This window comes from Gekko japonicus, unplaced genomic scaffold (genome assembly GCF_001447785.1).
Source record: "Gekko japonicus isolate JY-2015 unplaced genomic scaffold, Gekko_japonicus_V1.1 scaffold313, whole genome shotgun sequence".
Taxonomy (NCBI): Eukaryota; Metazoa; Chordata; class Lepidosauria; order Squamata; family Gekkonidae; genus Gekko; species Gekko japonicus.
Genome location: NW_015174283.1, coordinates 469,859 through 489,583, shown reverse-complemented (window position 1 = coordinate 489,583; position 19,725 = coordinate 469,859). Strand labels below are relative to the sequence as shown.

The 19,725-nt window shown below is 50.4% G+C and overlaps 2 protein-coding genes across 4 annotated transcripts in view; one reads left to right on the top strand and one right to left on the bottom strand.

Annotated features, from left to right (window-relative positions):
* The first annotated feature begins 794 nt into the window (after window positions 1–794).
* KCNK7 (potassium channel, two pore domain subfamily K, member 7) lies at window positions 795–10,188 on the top strand. 2 transcript variants are annotated; one of them, XR_001482846.1, is made up of 4 exons: window positions 795–1,141; window positions 3,846–4,241; window positions 7,511–7,989; window positions 9,520–10,188. XR_001482846.1 is itself a non-coding variant. In XM_015423913.1 (3 exons), exons 1-3 carry the CDS (start codon window positions 817–819, stop codon window positions 7,726–7,728), a joined length of 939 nt encoding a protein of 312 aa, XP_015279399.1. In that variant the 5' UTR covers window positions 795–816; the 3' UTR covers window positions 7,729–8,169. The 2 variants fall into 2 exon arrangements, 1 of the variants encoding a protein (XP_015279399.1); XM_015423913.1 differs by lacking the exon at window positions 9,520–10,188 and having other exon boundaries at window positions 7,511–8,169.
* A 141-nt stretch (window positions 10,189–10,329) lies between these two features.
* Window positions 10,330–19,725, bottom strand: part of EHBP1L1 (EH domain binding protein 1 like 1) — a 49,903-nt gene continuing 40,507 nt past the window's right edge. For both annotated transcript variants that reach the window (XM_015423936.1, XM_015423935.1), the window contains 7 exons: window positions 19,619–19,695; window positions 17,759–17,875; window positions 15,032–15,135; window positions 13,812–13,885; window positions 13,083–13,197; window positions 12,067–12,070; window positions 10,330–11,289 (listed from right to left, as the gene is read on the bottom strand). In XM_015423936.1, coding sequence (XP_015279422.1) covers window positions 11,206–11,289; window positions 12,067–12,070; window positions 13,083–13,197; window positions 13,812–13,885; window positions 15,032–15,135; window positions 17,759–17,875; window positions 19,619–19,695 — 575 coding nt within the window. In that variant the 3' untranslated portion in view covers window positions 10,330–11,205. The remainder of the gene's footprint in view (window positions 11,290–12,066; window positions 12,071–13,082; window positions 13,198–13,811; window positions 13,886–15,031; window positions 15,136–17,758; window positions 17,876–19,618; window positions 19,696–19,725) is intronic.

Genomic DNA, 19,725 nt, shown 5'->3' with positions numbered 1-19,725 from the left:
GCTCCTACGTCTTCTTCAAGGGAGCTGAAGGTGGAGGTTTCACTGCCTACAGTGTCTATACATCTTAATTTAGGCCTGCAGTTGCTACTGCAGTGAGCAGGTTTTGCAGATCATAAACAGCGCTGTTGATGCTACTTACCAGAGGCAAAAGCCAGACTCAGGAAGGCGCCTGAAGCAGCAATCCCAAAGTAGCCTCAACTCTCTTATTTCCTAGTTCCTGCAGGTTCTCACAGCACCCTGCTGGGGCTAGGTGCTGGTTAATTAAAAATAAATTGACTCAACACTGTGCGTAGTCTAAACTTTGTAACAACAACAAAACTTGCTTTTACTTAGAAAACATGTTACTGGTATATCTAACAGACTGCATGCCCTCAGTCAGTAGAGCCTTCAGAGGAATGCCAATGACTCACTTCCAAACAGCCAATAAAAACCAGATGAAACACTCCCTGGTTATAGTATCCCCACCAGAAGTCTCCTCAAGTCAGCTTGCCTATCTTACCTAGTTAGTTACAGCTTATTTAATTAACATTTTACTTTCCTACAAACAGCAGCACTTCAACTTCGCAATATCTACAGTGTTGTTGACTGGTCACTTCTAACGCGAGAAGCCTTCCCTTCTTGGCCCAGGGCTCACCTGCTTCCCCTCTTTCTCGCGCCTCGTTTCACCCCGTTGCCGCCGCCTCTGCTCCCATGTGGGCGGAGGGGTGGGGGCCGCGTCTCTGCGCACCGCCCGGCCGGGAAGCCGCCCTGGGCCGGGGCCAGCTCACCTGAGAGGCTCACCTGGGCGAGCTGGCACAGGTGTGGCTGAGCGGGGCGATGGAGCTGGGCGGCGTGCCGCGGCCGTGGCGCTACGGGCTGCTGCTGGGCGCCTACCTGCTCTTCCTGCTGCTGGGCGCCGGCGTGCTGGTGGCCCTGGAGGGCGCGCCGGAGGAAGCCCTGCGGCGGGAGCTGCGCGCCGCCCGCGCCCGCCTCCTGCACGAGTACCGCGCCTGCCTCTCGGCGCCGCGGCTGGAGCGCCTGCTGGAGCGCCTGGTGGCTGCCGGCAACTACGGCGTGTCCGGCCTCGGCAACGTCTCCGGCGACGAGAACTGGGAGTTCACCTCGGCGCTCTTCTTCACCGCCAGCGTCCTCACCACCACCGGTAAGCGGCAGCCGGGCCCTGTGGGGCCCCCCCCCCCCCCAGCCTTGGGCCGGAGCTGGTGTCCAATGCGTGACCCCTATGACGGCCCCCCACCAATGTTCCCTCTAAGCTGTGGAGTCTGGTGAGCAGAAATTCTACTTTGTGAGCTACTAGCACTAACGAGTGAGTGATTTGGCTACTGCCTAATTTAGTTTGCTCTGGAGCCCCATCCTTCCTGAGCCAAGATAAAAGTGTGTGAGCTGGAGGCTAAAAAACTGTGAGCTAGCTCACACTAACTCAGCTTAGAGGGAACACTGCCCCCCACCCCCCGCCAGCAGCCTGCTGAGCCCTGCCCCCGGGCCTCACCAGTCAAGTCCGTCGATGAGGAGGGGCCTCTAAATACAGAACAGGAGGGTTAGGGTGGTAAGGCTCTGAGCCTCTGACACTTGACCTCCTAGGGGCTCAGCAGCACCTGCAAATTAAGGGGAAGCTTCTTGCTGTGTTCGGCTGGCCTGGCAAAGGCCCTGAATCAGGTCCGGAGCAAAAGGGGTGGCGGGAAACCGTTGGAGGTGCGGGGTAGGGTGGGACCACCCCACAAGAAAGACAGCCTCCATCTGCCCAGCCGAAACAGAAAGGCTCACCCTTCAGTGGCAAACTGGACAGACTTTTCTGACCATCCTTCAAATCCCCAGACATGGGATTGGGGGGCGGGGAGGCTGCTACCGAAGACCCTGAAGGGATGAGTTGGTTTTCATACCCTGCCCTCCACTCGGAGTCCCAGAGCGGCTCACCATCTCCTCCTCTTCCTCTCCCCACAACAGATGCCCTGTGAGGTCGGTGGGGCAGAGAGAGCTGTGAAAGATCTGTGGCTGACCCAGCCAAGGTCACCCAGCTGGCCGCATGTGGGGACTCAAACCGGGTTCTCCAGATTAGAGTCTGCCACTCGTAACCACTACACCAAACTGGTGTAGTAGTAGGGATGAATTGGGGGCTGCAAATCCTTTAGTTGTAAGGATGTGCATGACTTGGTAGGGATGCCAGCCTCAAGGTGGGACCTGGGGATCTCCTGGAATTGCTGCTCATCAACAGACTACAGAGATCATTTTCCCTGGAGAAAATTGATCCTTTGGAGGGTGGACTCTACGGCCATGTACCCCATTTCAATCTGGAGCTGACCCTAACCCCCCTCCCCATTCCTCACCCCTAGGACCTGAAGTTGCAGCCTGCAGTGTCCCGTCTCCCCAAAATCACTCCAGTGAACTAGCCTCGGGGCCCCTGAGACCCCTTTTCTATCACATGGCAGGTTTCTGTCTTTCCTGCCAGCACGTTTTCTTGGCAGTGTTGACATAACAGTGACACAAAGGGAAACTTGAAAACTGAAAGTCCATGAAGGCACTAATAGAACCAAACATCATAAACGGAAATCAGCTACAGTTAAAGAGCAGCCACTTTTTAACCAGGCAGAACTGGGACGGGCCAGCCATTTGATGCTCCAGTGAGGCGAGATGAACTGCCTCTCTCGGAGCGTAGCTCAGAGTAGGAAATGCCAGGCTGGAAAACAGGTTACTAACATTGAATAGTCAAGATAAGCTTTTGTTATCCCACTACGGCAATTTTTGTTTGTATGGGAGAGAAAATGCTTCATTAAAACCTCTGCATTATGTTGCAGCAAACTCTCCACTGCCAAACCCTTTTCTTTCACAAGCACACATTGTTAAAACTTCAGGCATCAGTGATTAAAGTTCCTTTGTTCAGGCATGTCATTCTGCCTTTCCAGAAAGCGTGGAGACAATGTCTCCAGTAATAAGCGCTTTGGGCATTCAGAACTGAACTCCCAAAATATAGGCTGTAAACAGGATGTCCGGGTGGCAACTCTAGGAGGTAGCATTTAAGTGGGATTAGAGGTGATGTCTAAACACACAGTAAGAACAAGGAAAGGGTTGGCATGGGGGGGGGGCTTCAAGGAAGGAAAGGAGAGGTCTTTTAAAACAAGGAACTAACTCCAGACTGCCACTCAAATAGCCTCATTCTGGGGCCTGGGCCATCTCCCTAAGAGCAAACACACACGTACATATTTGAATCTCCAGGAAGGTTCAAATGAACTGAGATATGATTCAGAATATACATACCCATGCAACCTGGGGCAATCCTGATTTTTTGTACCTCTGTCCCTTGGAAACCATTCTTCCTTTTTTGTTTTGGGGGGATGACTTAGAGAGGGTTGCTAGAGGGGACCTATCAGCAAAGAGAAATGATAGGGGGGAAATCATTCTTTAAGCTACATTTTCAAGATAATGTAAAAGGAGCCAATTGCCACTGAACACACTTTAAACTGACATCATAAAGATTGCTGTGATTAAATGGTGAGCATTTCTTCCTGGTTTGGGTGTGAAGGTTGTAGACATGTGCAAACAGAGTGGGAGTGGTTTTTCACTCTGGTTCCTTACTCGGAAATCAGATAGACAAAAGTGCACATGTTCTTCACATAATCTACATTCCTGAGTCTGTAAGAGCTACCACGTTACTATAAACAACAACCTATTGGGAATATCCTGTTTGAAGAAGAACCCTGTGTTACTTGAAAGCTTGCATCTTATGTTTTAGGTATAGGTTGAGCCAAGGAAAGTGATTCTCTCACTTGCGTCTGCCTTTCCTTGTCTGTTGGGAGCACTGTGACTATGCACGCTCAGGGCAGAGGCTCATGGCTTGTTTCTCTTGCTTGCAGGTTATGGCCACACAGTGCCTCTGTCAGACGGGGGCAAAATATTCTGTGTCTTGTACTCGCTGCTGGGGATCCCGATGACGTTACTGCTCCTGGGCTGCCTCCTCCAGCACCTGCTGCCCTTTGTGAGCTATCGGCCCGTGCAGTACATCCACACGCGCTGGGGTTTCTCGCTGGCCCGTGTTGCCCTGGCGCATGCTACAGGGCTGGGACTGACCACCCTCGGACTCTTCATCCTTATCCCAGCTGTCTGTTTCTGGGCACTGGAAGGCGATTGGAACTTCCTGCAGTCTGTCTATTTCTGCTTCATCTCACTCAGCACCATCGGTCTGGGGGACTACGTGCCCAAGGGAAGCTCCCAGCCACCTCTGCATGAGCTGTATGAGCTCAGCATCACCTGTAAGCCGTCACCAGGGGGCAGTGTCCTCCAGAAATGATTGTGCAGTCAATGTGTTGGGGGAGGGAGTGTCCTGCCACCAGGTCTGGGATGTGAGTCCCGCTTTTTCAGGCAGGGATTCTGGATCTATAACAGCTGCAGCTGTTCTCAGCATGGAGATGCGGTGTGTGCATGTGAGAGAGATTAATCTGTTGAACTTCTGCCTACCATGCATCTGTTATTAAAGGCAGGGTGAAAAAACGGGGGGACATTTTAGTAAAATACAGCCAGGCTGATCTGGAACCAAAGGTATAGATGCGGTAGTAGGGGTGAATTGGACAAAAGACTCAGCTCTAGAACTTCTCAAGTGGTTAAGACGCTGAACTGCAAGCTGTGGGAGTCAGTAGTTCAGCAGTTCGAGACCCGGGTGCCGCATGACGGAGTGAGCTCCCATCTCTAGTTCCAGCTCCTGCCAACCTAGCAGTTCGAAAGCAAGAAATTGCAAGTAGATAAATAGGTACCACTTCGGTGGGAAGGTAACAGCGTTCCGTGCGCCTTGGTTTTTAGTCATGCTGGCCACATGACCACGGAAACGTCTTCGGACAGCGCTGGCTCTTCGGCTTTGAAACAGAGATGAGCACCGCAACCCTAGAGTCGGATTCGACTGGCTTTCGAGCAAGGGAACCTTTACCTTAAGGATCCAACACCCCTGATCTGAGATGGCCCAGGCTAGCCCGTTATGTCAGATTCTGGAAGCTAAGCAGGGTCTGCCCTGGTTAGTACTTGGATGGGAGACCACCCAGGAAGTCCAGGGTGGCTACCCAGAGGCAGGCAATGGCCAAACCACCTCTGTTCAGCTCTTGCCGTGAAAACCCTACAGGGCAACCGTAAGTCATCTGCGACTTGACAGCACTTTCCACCACCGAGCCCCTCGACAACAGAACCGGCTTAAAATGTCAGAGGTCCACTTTGAAATGTTCGGTGAAACGTTTTAAAAAGTGGGATATATATTTATTTATTTAATTTCATTTTTAATTCTGCATTTCCTCCAAGGCACTCAAAGATCAGTCTCTGCTCTTCCATTTTACCTTTGTGACAAGCCTGTGAGGTAGTGTAGGCTGAGCGGCTCAAGATCACCCACCAGACTTCATGGCACAGTGGGGATCTGAACCTGGATCTCCAAGATCCTTGTCAGCAAATCTAACTCCTCCACCACACCTCTGAGCATGTATAGAGTGCATTCCACTCATCTGTGGAATGACCAGGGCTATTTTTGGGCAGGAACACACAGGAATGGAGTTCTGGCTGGCTCCCACGTTGGCCACGCCCAGCAGGAACTAATTAGCATAATAAGCCACACCCAACAGCAGAAACTCATTAGGATTGGCTATATTAGGGGTGTGTGGCCTAATATGCAAATAAGTTCCTGCTACAAAAAGGCCCTGCGTTTTGACAATAAACAAAGTAAATAGAATAAGAAGCAAAAGGTGGGTGTGGCTGGATGACCACACTTCTGGTAACATGGGGTGTGGCCTAATAGGCTAATGAGATGTGCTGTCAGGGTGTGGCCTAATATGCTGATGAGTTTCTGCTGTTGGGTGTGGCCTATTATGCTAATGAGTTCCTGCTGGGCTTTTTCTACCAAAAAAGCCCTGGGAATGACTAACACCTTACAGCTGAGATGAGGCAAAAAAAAAATGGAGCATCAAAAGATCAGGCTGAAAGGTAAGCATAACGCCAGCCCCCTGTGTCAGGAATTAAACTAATGCCACAACCTGTTGGGTTCAAATCCTACTTACGTACCTCAGTTTCCCTAGTTGATAAAATGGAGATCCTGACCTTGCTGGCGCTGGAATGAAGATAAGGACCATGGAGCACCTTTGGAAATAAACTAATAAGCGTGCTGCATGTTCTGTAGAACAGAGAGGCCATGTAGTCTCTCCTCTAGGAGTCTCACACTCAGTCTGCATGAGCAATGGCAAGAGAGAAAGGGGGAGAAAAGCCAAGGGAGAAGGAGCAATGAATGGTGGGGATGGGAGCAGACGACCAGCGAGGGACTGGTTTAGACAGCACTGCCCACACAGAGAAGTTTTGAAAACGGGGGCAGGAGAAGAGAGGCCGGGGGTGGGGGATGTTAGATGGGTTTGTGCAGAAGCAGCAAGAAATAATCAGAAGGGAGACTAAGGCTGAAAATATGCAGATGATGAAGTAGACGAGATTGGATTTATACCCCGCCCTTCACTGCCCAAAGGAGTCTCAGAGCAGCTTACAATCTCCTTTCCCTTCCCCTCCCCACAACAGACACCCTGTGAGGTAGGTGGGGCTGAGAGAGCTCTCTCTTGAACTGCCCTTGAGAGAACAGCTCTGAAAGAACTTATGACCAATGTTCCCTCTAAGCTATGGAGCTCTGTGAGCAAAAATTCTACTCTGTGAGCTACTGGCATTAACATTGTGAGCAGGAGATTTGGCTGCTGCATAAATTACCGTATTTTTCGGACCATAAGACGCACCGGACCATAAGACGCACCTAGTTTTTAGAGGAGGAAAACAGGGGAAAAAATATTCTGAACCCTGGGGCTCAGTATTCGGTCCATAAGACGCACACACTTTTCCCCTCACTTTTTTTGGAAGAAAAAGTGCGTCTTATGGTCCAAAAAATACGGTAGTTTGCTCTGGAGCCATCCTTCCTGAACGAAGACGAAAATGTTTGAGCCGGAGGCGAAAAACCTGTGAGCTAGCTCACACTAACTCAGCTGGGAGGGAACACTGCTTATGACTGACCCAAGGTCACACCAGCAGCTGCATGTGGAGGAGCAGGGAATCAAACCCGGTGCTCCCAGATCAGAGTCCGCGCTCCTAACCACTACACCAAACTGGCTCTGTAGCCAGGAGGGTCCTGACCTGGGTGGCCCAGGCTAGCCTGATATCGTCAGACCTGGGAAGCTAAGCAGGGGTCAGCCCTGGTTAGTGCTTGGATGGGAGACCACCCAGGAAGCCCATGACTGCCCTGCAGAGGCAGGCAAACGGCAAACCACCTCTGTCCGTCTCTTGCCTCTTGCAACCCTACGGGAGTCACCGTGACTCAGCCGCCACTTGGCAGCGCCTTCCACTACCAACAATGGGGGACAGGTGGCTTCCAGAGAGGAGGGGCTTATGCGGTCCGGGGAATGCTATGATTGTACCGCGTGAACAATATCACAAGCATGTCGCTGTGGAAACCTTTCCAGCTCTGGTGGAGGCGATGGGAAGCTTCCCCGTCCTTACGATCTTTTCTTCCCTGCCTTCCTTCCAGGCTATCTCCTTGTGGGTCTCCTGGCCATGCTCCTGACTCTGGAGACTGCATACAGGCTGCGGGAAGTCCGTGCTTTCATCCACTTCTTTGCCCCTGCTCGGGACTCTCCCCGGGAGGACGATGACCACGTGGAAATCCTGGCCAGGGACCAGTTTGCTTTGGCCACAGTGTCTACGATAAGTCCCCCCGACAGGCCCACGGAAAGAGGGCCCACTTGATGTTTCCCTTGGTGGAGGTGGGCAGCCTGCCCCACGCAAATTGCAGCCCCCTCCCAGGGGAAAATCTTTGGCTACAGAGACAGAAGAGGCCATGTGGGGAAGGTTAGACTGATGGGGAAAGTTAGGGGGCAGGGTGGGCCCGGGATCATTTCAGAGAAGAGCTGCTGGGACTCCCACATGCCTGTAAGCGGTCCCCGCTGCGATTGGAAAACCCAGCTTGGTTATACTGAGATGCTCGTGGGGCTCGTTGCTCTGTGTCAGGTGAGACACTCTTTACCCATGCTTGATACCTTGGTGGGATACTTTAAATTTCCTGGCTAAGTCCTGGCAGTTTTATTATACAAAAATAGATATTCCTGAACCTGCCCTGATCCGGAAGGCCCAGGCTACCCTGATCTCGTCAGATTTGGGAAACTAAGCTGGGTCGACCCTGGTTAGTATTTGGATGGGAGACCACCAAGGAGGTCCAGAGTTGCAACACAGAGTCAGGCAATGGCAAACCACCGCCAAACGTCTCTTGCCTTGAAAAAAGTTGGCTGTGACTTGATGGCACATTCTACCACCACATTCCTGGACCATTCCTGGTGTCAAGATACCTAATCTGGGCCAGAAGATCGCCCTGTGCCACCTCTCAGTATCTTGGCAGACAAAAACCACTGTTCTAGGCTTGGTTCAGGAGAGTTGCCGAGCTCTTCTCGCAAAGAGCCTTGGAGGCCTGTGGGGGTGGGGTGGCAGAATTTTGGAAGCTCCCAAACGGACACTCCCCACCTCACGAACACCCCTACGTAACATGAACCACTGAGATGTGACAGATCCATATTTTCCCCCAGCTGTATTACAAGTTTGCATATCTGAATGCTGTAAAATGTGGCGTCAGTGTTGTCATTGCCAGAACTATGGCTGGCTGCATCCCCCGTGATTGCAGGCATCACTTCTGGCAATTGCATCGACCTCTCTTTCCCCGGCTTGCTTGGTGGTGGGGTGGGGGGGAACACAATGATACCTGATGAAGTGTGCCTGCACACAAAAGCTTATACCCAGAATTAAACTTTGTTGCTCTTAAAGGTGCCACTGGACTCAAACTTTGTCCTGGAAAATGTTGTTGGTCTTAAATTTTGTTTCCCCAATATCCTCTTCAATACATATACCAGGGATTGAACCTTGAAGTAGCTGTGTAAGTTCCGGGGGGGGGGGGGGGGAGGAAGAGTACCTCGCACACACTCCAGTATGTCTTAAACCGCTAGGGACCAGGACAGGTCAAGTTTCCTTCCCAACTCCCTTTTTTATTCTCTTCAACAACCACCCAACTGCCCTCAACATTCTGTGTCCTGTGGAGGGCAATGAGCATGCTTGGTCCTCATCAAGCCATTTTCTGGGGGGTAATTCACTAAACTTTTTTCCTGCATACTTGGGGAGTCCCCCAAATATGCAGAAACAATGCTTGTGAATGGCGTGTTTTGCTGCCCTGCAGATAGGAAACAACCATCAAATCTGCTCTTAAAATGAATGACAATATAGAGTCTGGATAACTTTACAGGTGCTTCCAGGAAAGGAGGGGTACAAGAGTCTCCTGCATTGGAGGAGCACCCAGTGAGATTCCTTATCCATGGGGGGGGGGGCAACAGTCACTGTAACAATGTTTCCCACGTATTTCTACTATTTGAACAGCCTGGATGTAGTTTTTGCATGCATACACGTGAGCATAGGCACGCACACTTAACATGAGGTCTGCAACCAAATACTGACAGCACTTCCTTTTCCATTAAAGTTGAACTTTCACTTCCCCCACAGGATGTTCGTCAACATCCTATTGCTGCAATCTTCAGGTGTCGCAACAGCGCAGGGGGTCATCAACAACCTTTTATAATGAAAGAGCCAAAGCACATCAAAATTCAGAGCAAGAAAGACCCCAATCTAAGAAAACATATTTGCATAACTGAAAATAAACAATGTTGCTAATAAATGGTGTGTTGACGAATAATCCATAAAGTTTCTGTAGCCCAAAATCTGGTTGTTGTGAGTCCTTTATTAGGAAGTGGCACACTAAGTCATGAACATACACAGGAACATCCTGCACAATTGTTTCAGTGCATGGGCATAAGTCTGTGCACGGTTTGCCCTTACATCACCGGCAACTGTTCACCTCTGACATTTCCCTTTCTAAGACGCATCTCTACAAAGTCCTTCACTCATGTGCAATGTCTTTGCCTGCCATTGTCTTCACATACTGGTTATTCTAGCATTCCACAAATTCCTCCAACATACCTTAGCTTAAAGATTTTTAAAAGAACCTTATTCGGTTCTGCACTGAGCCACATTTGGCTCTGGAGCTGTAGACACCTCCACCCCCCCGTAACGTGGCCAGCAGCCAAGAAGGATCTCCTCAGTGACAGTATGTTTTCAACTTGTGTTTGTGTAAGACATACAAAGAGGATTTGGGGATGCCCCAAGCTGGACAGCCCAGGCAAGCCTGATCTCAGAAGCTCAGCAGGGTGACCCTGGCAAGTATTTGGATGGGAGACCTCCAGAGAATGCCAGGGCTGGGAGGCAGAGGCAGGCTATCAAGCCACTTCTCTGAATGTCCTCCGTGCTCCAGTTGCCAGAGGTCGCCATGACTTCCAGGTACAGACACACACAAATGCAAAAAATACAAAAAAAAGAGAATTTGGAAATAAATGCTTCGCCACAAATTAGTTTCTCAAGCCTCATGTCTTTTTGATCTGTTTATTTCAAACCCTGGTACAAATTTAGTGCAAATAACCTGGAAGAGACCAACCTGTGGGGGGGGGGGGCAGGAGAGAAGAAAAGGGTGGTGTGAAACTGGGATTTAAAAGTTCGCCATGACCCAAATCCGGCTGTCAGAGTGTCCAAGGCACTTTGTGACTTTTGTACCATCGAGGAGAATAACAACATTGATAATTAAAAAATAAAATACAGAGCCCTGTAAAAGCTTTGTTTTCAAAAAACAACAGCATCCTTGGGGTTTTTTTTGGGGGGGAGACGTTAAAACTAGAGGAGGAGCTCACTCACAGACAAGCGCACACACACACACACAAATAAATAGATTTGAAGTTTGGAGAGAGAGAGAGAGAGAGATTAAAATGTTTTTTCTGCTCTCTCCAGATAGTAGATTCCCGGGCACTGCCCTAAAAAAAATGTCATCCAAAATATCCTCTAGGGTCTTGGAAATGGGGTCAGTGAAAGAAAGCAGCTCAGGACTGCACCCCACCCCAAGCCCCTCTTTGGCATAACTTATGTCAAGCGACAAGCAGCTTAAGGCCCCAAGGGACTGTGGGTAATGATTGGCACTGGCAGGACGCAATACTGTGTCAGGGCAGGAGGTGCCCCTGTGAAGGCTGGGGGGGGGGGACAACTGGGGGAGGTGCTGTCTTTAGGGAACAAGAAGTGCTGTCATTTGCTGACTCCCCCTGCTGACGTGTACGGGAAGGAGGGAAGAGTAGCAACTCGCTTGCCGCCTCAGCTGACGCGGCATTTCTCCTTGCGGCTGAGCTTGCGTCTTCTCTGTTGCAATCCCCTTTCTAGTCTGGCATCCTCTTCCAGTTCACGGCGGGGGGGGGGGGGGGAGACACAACAGAAAGAGAGATGTTAACCCTTTCAGCGATACGGATAAAAATCAGCTTAGTTCGCAGGGATGGTGGCTATCGTTGCACTTTTTGTTCTTACCATTTTTTCTTTTTAAAAAGGCTGCCAACTTCTCAATGGCATTAGTTGATGGCCCTGATGACTTCCAGGGAGTCAAATCATGTTACTCTCTCTCTCTGGCTATATCCTGCCATAGCAAGCTACCAACACTGGGATATTCCTACGTCCCTCCAATAGGATGCTGGACCAATCTCGTGCAGCAGTCACCAAACCATCCCTTTTTTCAATATTTGCCCTTCCCAGCAACCAGCTTCTTCCTATCAGTCCAAATATTGCTTGCTTCCCCAAGGGATGTAATAGGTGGGGGAAGACACTTAAATTTTTGGAGAGGGGGAAATGCACACGTCTTCTCCACTGTATTTAAAATGTCCAATCTTATCCATGAAATAAAAGGGAAGATATTCCAGGTAAAAAACTGTTGGGTGTTAGAAGTTAAAAACACTTCAGTATTTTCAGGGTTAATGATGTTTGTTAAGTCACGTGTTTGTTTGTAACCAATCTGTTTAGACAATAGGAAGCACGGGAATTTTCTCCCTGATCTAGGGATTTGATTGGGACTAAAGTGTCACGGTGTATTACCATTTTGTGGCTTCTCTTCCCGTCTGTGGGTTCTTTGTTCTGACTAGAGAAGGAGACACCATTCCGGCTCTTTAGATGTAAGGATGTAGGCGTATAAGCTCTTTTGTTATTTTCTATCCTGTGTACCCTTTTCCCATGTTAGGTTTATAGTAAACTTTTATATTTTTAAACACACCATGGACTCAGTCTCTTAATACTCTGCTGACTAACCTCAAAAAAGAATCCCAACAAAAACCCTCAAAATAAAACTCTGTATATACTAATGTCAAAGTACTCGTTCTCATTCATGCCCTCCCTCTCTCCTCCCCCATATCCTCTATGTCTTAAGGATCCATTAACAGACCTGTGAACCCAATTCTGTCTCTCTCGGTAGCTTTGCAGTGATATAGAGAATCCATTACTGATTTCCATCCACACACACACCTTTTTCCAGTGCCCGTCATCTTTTCTCTGCATTCCCCCAGCACTATGAAATGCTTTTCCTTCCATTCTGCAGCACCCAGAGTTTAATTTCTAAAATGCAGGGTGCTGGAGCTCAAGCCTTGCTGGAATACTTTCCCCTCAGAACTGAAAGCCCTGTCTTGCCCATTCCAGAGGTAAGCTGGGTTACGAAGGGGAAAGCAGCCCGTACACGCTCAGAGAGGCATCCATGCCTTCCTTATTGCCCTGGCACCCAACCCAGGAGCCTTCTCTGCAGGAAGTCTGAACAAGTGGGCCATCCTGGTTGCTGGCAGAAAAATGACACATGAAGCCAGCTGCCTTATACTGAGTCCGGCTACTCATCTGTCAAGGTCAGTATCACGTCCTCTGACTGGCAGCAGCGTTCCAGCATGTCAAGCAGTGGCCCTTCGCGTCACCTTACTATCGGACCCTTTTAACTGGCGACGCCAAGGATTGAACCTGGGACCTTCTGCATACCAAGCAGATGCAGTGCCATTGGACCACGGCCCCTCCTCGATGGGCCAGGGAATCCCTGCACTGAGAAGGCCCAATCCAGGGAGGCCTCCAGCCTTTCGCATTTTGACTCCTGCTCTCTTGGGGTGCGCGTCCTCTCCCTGTTGCTCTAAAGCCTCTGCCTGGGCAACTCATCCCGAGAAATCAGCACTACTCACATCCTCTCTTTGATGTCCAGGTCTCTCACCAGCTCGTCCCTCTGGTTCACCAGGGACACCAGCTCTTCCAGGAGGAGTTGCTCGCGCTGCTTCTGGGCTTCTGTTTTGAGCCAAACCCAGCGGGGGGGGGGGGGGAGCAGAGCAGGCCCTCACCAGTCACAGGCATTACAGTTCACCCCTCCCATCTTTTGTGTATGGCTGCTGCTGACCCTTCCCTGATCTGGGAAGGCTCTTGGAGTGGCTCAGAGATGGGTTTTCAAGGTTTTTATACTCCGCTTTTCTCTACCCGAAGGAGTCTCAAAGCAGCTTACAATCACCTTCCCCTTCCTCTCCCCGCAACAGTCACCTTGTGAGGTAGGCGGGGCTGAGAGAGTTCTGAGAGAGCTGTGACTGGCTCGCGATCACTCCGCTGGCTTCACGCGGAGGAGTGGGGAATCAAACCCGGTTCTCCAGATTAGAGTCCGCTGCTCTTAGCCACGACACCCGCTGACTCTCAGTACAGAGGGAAGGTTGGCATTGTCCCAACAGGCAACATTCTGGCTGCAGAGGCACTCTTATACCCGCTCTCTTTCTCCCCTCAAGGGGTGCCCCCCTCAAGTGGCTTGCATCGTTCTCTCCTCCTCCACTTCATCCTCCCAGCAACCCCGTGAAACAGGCTCTCCTCTCCCAGCATCCTAGAGACGTGGCAGCAGCTGCCCTGCCTCTCCTTCCCCAGGGCCAGGGTCTCACCTTCAATAGCCATCATGGCTCTCAGCTCACGGCTGAGGAGCTCGAACCGCCGCTCCAGGTCTTGCTCTTCCATCCTGGGGGAGGAAGCAGAGGCTGTGTTCACACCGAGGGTGGCAAGCCGGTGTTAGGAGCACCTGCCTAGAGTTCTGCGCTCTTGCTTCCTCTCGCACATGCGCACATGTTCCCATACTGCATAGACAGGAATGGGTTCCCTACAAGGGGGGTTATGTGCAGGGACTTCCTGAAAGACCAGAGGTCTCTACTGCACTGCTGCAGAAAGCAGGTGGAGGACAGAGGCACCTGGAGAATTTATTTAATTTATTTATTTGTTTTTATGCCAATAAAGGTATTTGTTTGTTGTTGTTTGTTATTTATTTGCAATTTTACCCCGCCCTCCCCATGAACGAGAAGAGGTGCAGCAGGGCCTTGTCTAGAGGCAGTGCTCACACGTGAGCGTGCAAATTAAGAACAGCTAGCTTAGAGTCCCGAAGCCCCTTAGAGACAAACAAGATTTTGAGGGCATTAGCTTTCGAGAGTCACGGCTCCCCCCTCCATAGGGCCTGTGAGACAGGCTCTTCTCTCCAGACAATCTACAGATGGGGCTGCAGCCGCCATGTGTCCTCCTCTCCCTCCCCAGGGTCAAGGTCTCACCTTCAATGGCCATCTGAGGAAGGGAGCTTTCACTCTCAAAAGCTCAAACCCCCCCCAAAAAAAAATATCTTGTTGGCCTCTAAAGGTGCTACTGGACTTGAACCCGGCTCTTCAGCTGCAGACCAACACGGCAGCCCTCTGAAACTAGGTCAGTGTAGAGTCTGCAATTCTGCTCTCTCCTTTCCCTCTCTCACAGCCGGTCCGGACATGCCAGTCACCACTCCACACTCGATGAATGGGCAGCCGGATGTGGCACCTGTCTCCGGGAACTGCTGGTTCACTCCTTGTGCCATTTATACTGCAGTGGCTCATTCAGATGGGCAAGTCTGAACGTGGAGCTGAAGCCATCTAGAGGGTGAACATACATGTCAGGGCAGCAGCATCCAGGGTTTGTTGAAGTGACGTCACGTGTCAGACCAATGCACACTTTCTTGGGGGGGGGGGGAGTGCATGCTTTCTCCTAACTGGTAAACATCCTTATAGGTGCAAAGCCTTTCCTACACCCTGCCAGGGGGAAACTGGGCTGAGGGTCGTAGGAAGCCCCTCCCTTTCCTCTCCACCACACTCACAGAAGCTGCAGTTGGTCTTGCCGCCGGATCAGGGCATTCTTCTTATTTACCAGCGTGAACCATTCCTGGATCAGCTCCTCTTCTTTCAGCTTGTCGGCCCCTGAAATGGAACAGCCAAAGGGGGAGACTGTGTGAGCATCATTTCACTCTAGCACTCGCCTGGCCTCAGCTGGGCATCTCTGTAAAACGGGAACTACCAGGTGTGAGCCTGTGGGCATGCATTCAGGATCATATTGATGCAGAGTGACTATCCCTAAGCTCAGGCTTGTCTACATCCACTCTCATGGTCCCCTGGGGTGAGTATGCATCACTTCTAAGTGACCACACAGGGAAGTTCTGTAAACAGGAAGAGGATTCCTCTTTAACGTCAAAAATGAGTAGTGAAAGGGTTATGAGCAAGTAGCTAGTAAACAGTGCTACGAGTCAGCTCATTAACAGATTATATATTTGCAGGACAACTTTTGTACCTTCTAACCCCCTCATTAGGCTCTCAGAATCACTTCCAATTATGAGCCCGCTGGCCATGCAAGGGAAATACTGCTCACTGAGGGGCTTACTCACATGTGCAGTTTAGACAGGAACCACAAACTCACAAAAGATATTGGGTTCTTTGTTTCCTTTTTCAGCTTTCTTTATGTGGAAGGGGAGCTACAATCTTGTGTGTTTCCATCTCTTACAAGTAGGCAGCTTTTAGAGCACAAGTCAGCTACGCCGTACTGTGCAAACCAGTCTGGACGATGATGGGGTGGGGATTTTCCAATTGCATGATAATGGTAGAACAAGCTGCAGACAGTCTCTCTCCGGGGAATGACTAAAACGATGACACTTGCAATGCAATTATGGAAAAGGGAGTATCAAATCAATGCCACTGGCGTGGGCCCATCCCTACATCCCTCATCCATTCAGGACTGCTCTCACGCATGCAAAGGCACCTATATATTCCTACCCCCAAAATCTTAGGGGCATATCCACAAATACATTTTTAAAGCAGTGCCAGAGCTTCTTGCCAGAGCTGCAAAATGAGGGAAACATGGAATATGTGGTTCTGCAAAACTCTTTTAAAAAAGCACTCTCTATGCCTCATAAAACAACAATACTCAGGGTCCTGTGAGAAAATCTGAGCCAGTTGAACCAACCAAGAGCAAAATCTGAGTAAGACCTTTCGTTAGACCAACCAAATTAGCCCCAAACTGTGCAAGCTTTCATGCTCACCAGAACTCTTTGTCTAGATCAGGCAGTTGGTTCCCCTTCTCAGCCGCAACGACCTGGCTACGGTGATCCATGCGACGGTCACTTCGAGACTAGACTAGACTACTGTAACACACTCTACATGGGGCTGCCCCTGTTGCAAATTCGGACGCTGCAGCTAGTGCAGAATGCCATGGCCAGGCTTCTGATGGGTCTTCCCAGATGGGAACACATCCAACCTGTGCTGAAGGCGCTGCACTGGCTGCCAATAACATACCAAATTTGCTTCAAGGTGAGAAGAAGAGATTGGATTTATACCCCGCCCCTCATTTGGAGTCTCAGAGCGGCTTACAAACTCCGTTCCCTTCCCCTCCCCACAACAGACACCCTGTGAGGTGGGTGGGGCTGAGAGAACTCTGACACAAACTGCTGTTTCAGGAACATCTGTGCCAGAGCTTGTGACTGACCCAAGGTCACATTAGCAGGTGCAAGTGGAGGAGTGGGGAATCAAACCCGGTTCTCCTAGATTAGAGTCTGCACACTTAGCCACTACACCAAACTGAAAAGATGCTGGTGCTTACCTTTAAAGCCCTATATGGCCAGGGTCCGACATACCTGAGGGACTGCCTTTCCCTATATATACCCCAGAGAGCACTGAGGTCGGGGTCCCAGAACCGACTGGCCCTGCCAGGCCCCAAGGATGCCAGGCTCACCACCACCAGGGCCAGGGCTTTTTCAGTGGTGGCTCCATACTGGTGGAATGAGCTCCTGGAGGAGATCAGGACCCTGCGGTATCTTGTGCAGTTCTGCAGGGCCTGCAAGATGGAGTTCTTCCACCAGGCTTTCAACTAGGAGCCGCTTCCACTACTACCAATGAGCCGGCCCGTAGTTTCAACATCTGGCCTCTACCACTGCGCTCAGGAAGACCACTGACTGTGGCAAACTGTCAGGCAGTATGGTACTTTCAGCATTCCATCTTATGTACCGAATGTTTTGGCACTAGCACTTTATGAGACTCTTGTTTTATTGTAATTGAATTTGAAACTGTTTTAATGTGAATGAATGGTAATTTACAGACCAAATATGTAAACTGCCCTGAACCCGCTTGCGGGGAGGGCGGGGTATAAATAAATAAATTAATTAAATAGATGTTGCAAAATTTAAAAAGACAGAAGGGTAGCAGGCAGAAGCCTTCAGCCACACTGTTGGTAAGCAAGCTTGCAGAGAGTTTTGTGCTAGTCTGGCTGGTCCAAAAAATCGAATTACCTGGATTTTGCATGAATGTATGTGGCTGTACAACTTCTTCCACCCAACAATCTCCAGTGCATCCTGAGATGTCTCCTGGTGGTAGTTCCACATTCAGACAGTGGGTGGCACCAAAAGGCTGTTTGGGACGGCAAAAACCCAGAAAGGCCCAGAAAGGAAATCCAGTTCCCTGTTATTGTTCCATCAGAACCATTCTGGCTTGGTCTGTGCTCTCCTCTTCCACAAGCTCCTTCCGACGTCGTGTCACTTTTGGAGCCAGAACACTTTCCCTATTTCCATGAGTCCTCGTAGCTCCTTCTCCACGATGGCTGCCCGCCCATCGATTTGCCTCTGTTCTGTCTCCAACGCCCGAAGTTCAGCTACCACATACTGGCTGGTGTCCTGGAATTTCTAAGGCAAAGTCAGGACAGACATTAGAGGCAGTGCTCTCCTGAGTCAGGGCGTGAAGGACAGCACAAGACCGCAAGAGGGCTGCCCCACAAAAAGAGCTCCAGAAAAGCGAAATACTGGGATGAGACAGAACAGGGGTTCCCAATGTGGTGATTCTGGACACCACGGCACCCAACACCACCTTTTCTGGCGCCCACCAAGTGTTTTTAGGAGGTGGGTGGGGCCAGGTAGGGCTTTTGCCCAGCAAGGCTTCTGATTGGCCATTGGAGATTTGATCGGCTGTGCAGATCTTTTTTGTGTGTGTGCTGTGCCACTACAGCACAAGGATCTGTACTGTGTTACCAAAATCAAGCTGTGGCAATCGTTTTGTGGCTGGCTCTGCCTCCTGTGGCAGCCATTTTGTTGCTGCGCCCACCATCCCGTCAGGATTCCAAATTGTTTGCAGGCTCCAAAAGCTTGGTGAACCTTGAAACAGAAACAGTCACAGCCACTTCCCGACAGAAGGGCTGTCTCTCCACCTTTTGGATACCAAATTTGTGGCCTAGTGGCTGGAGAGTCACACTCAGACATAGGAGAGCCAGTCTTGTCTCTGCCTACCCAGCCCAGACAGCTTTGGCCATATTTCTCCAGGCCAATTTGGCTGGAGATCCTGGAGGTTTTTTGTCATCTTCTGGGCATGGAACAGGGGTCACTGAGGAGGTGTGTGTGGTATTTGTGAATGTCCTGCATTGTGCAGGGGGTTGGACTAGATGACCCTGGAGGTCCCTTCCAGCTCTATGGTTCTGCCTGACCTTTCCCAATCATTAAAACAGGAACACCACCAGCCTACCTCACAGGGTTACTGGGAGGAGAAACCAGACGTATGAAGCTGCCTTGTGGAATCAAACCAGTCGTTCAGCTAGCCTAGTATTACCAGCTACTGACTGGCAGCAGCTGCCTTTGCTTGGCTGCCTGAGACCTTCCAACTGGAAATGTCAAGGATTAAATCTGGGATACGCCGCATGCAAAACATTTGCTGTTAACGCTGAGCTATGTTGCTTCCCTGGCACAGGGCACGGAGAAAGTGGCTGAACAGACCACTAAGGAAAGACTTTCCACCAACCAGCTCTCTCCTGGATTTTCAAGCACAGTCATGAGGTCTAGAACTTCGCCGTCTTAAAGCGAAGGGCCTACTGTCAGCCATTTGCTTTCTGCTCTGGGAGACCCTACTATTCTTGTGAGGAATGGGTCAGCTGAATTTGGCCCGTGGTCCAACTGTGCTGTCCTCAGCAAAGATGGTGGCAATGCACACGCATCACTGGCACAATTTCGGCAATGGCACAGGGCATGGGGGGGGGGGGGGCGGCTCTGCTCCCAACTGACAAGTCGGACGAGTGGCTCACCAAAAAGAAAGCTGGATCGAGGTTGGGGAAAACAAACAAACAAGCAGCCTCCAGAGCAACAGAAGATTTGCACAAGGGCCTCGGGATCTTGAACAAAGAGTGAACAAAATTTTATTGCTCTAGTCTCCAACAGTGGCCATTTAGAGGCCAAGAGGGGAGGAGAAAGCATATTTTAATTATCCTGCCCTGCTGTCCCCTTCCCCCAGTGCAAGGTAGCTGATTTCCCCCACTGTTTGTCCCCATCATCTGGTAATCTAAGGTAGACTGCTCTTGAACTTGGAGGCTCTATTCTGACTGAGCTCTCTCAGCAAAGTGCACCAAAGCCCATTACAGAGCTAGACCAGCCCTTCCCACACCTTACCGGAACTTCCTCTTCATTGGTGCTGTTCTTGAGGCCAGAGTCCTGGATCAGGTTCTGGGAGGTAGTGCTGGAAGGAACTATAATGGAGAGAGAAGAAGGAAGCTTAA

Coding starts and splice junctions, on each gene's coding strand:
- KCNK7 (XM_015423913.1), top strand. CDS start 817: ATGGAGCTGGGCGGCGTGCCGCGGCCGTGGCGCTACGGGCTGCTGCTG. Junction 1,142..3,845: donor CAGCGTCCTCACCACCACCG/GTAAGCGGCAGC, acceptor TCTTGCTTGCAG/GTTATGGCCACACAGTGCCT. Junction 4,242..7,510: donor GTATGAGCTCAGCATCACCT/GTAAGCCGTCAC, acceptor CCTTCCTTCCAG/GCTATCTCCTTGTGGGTCTC.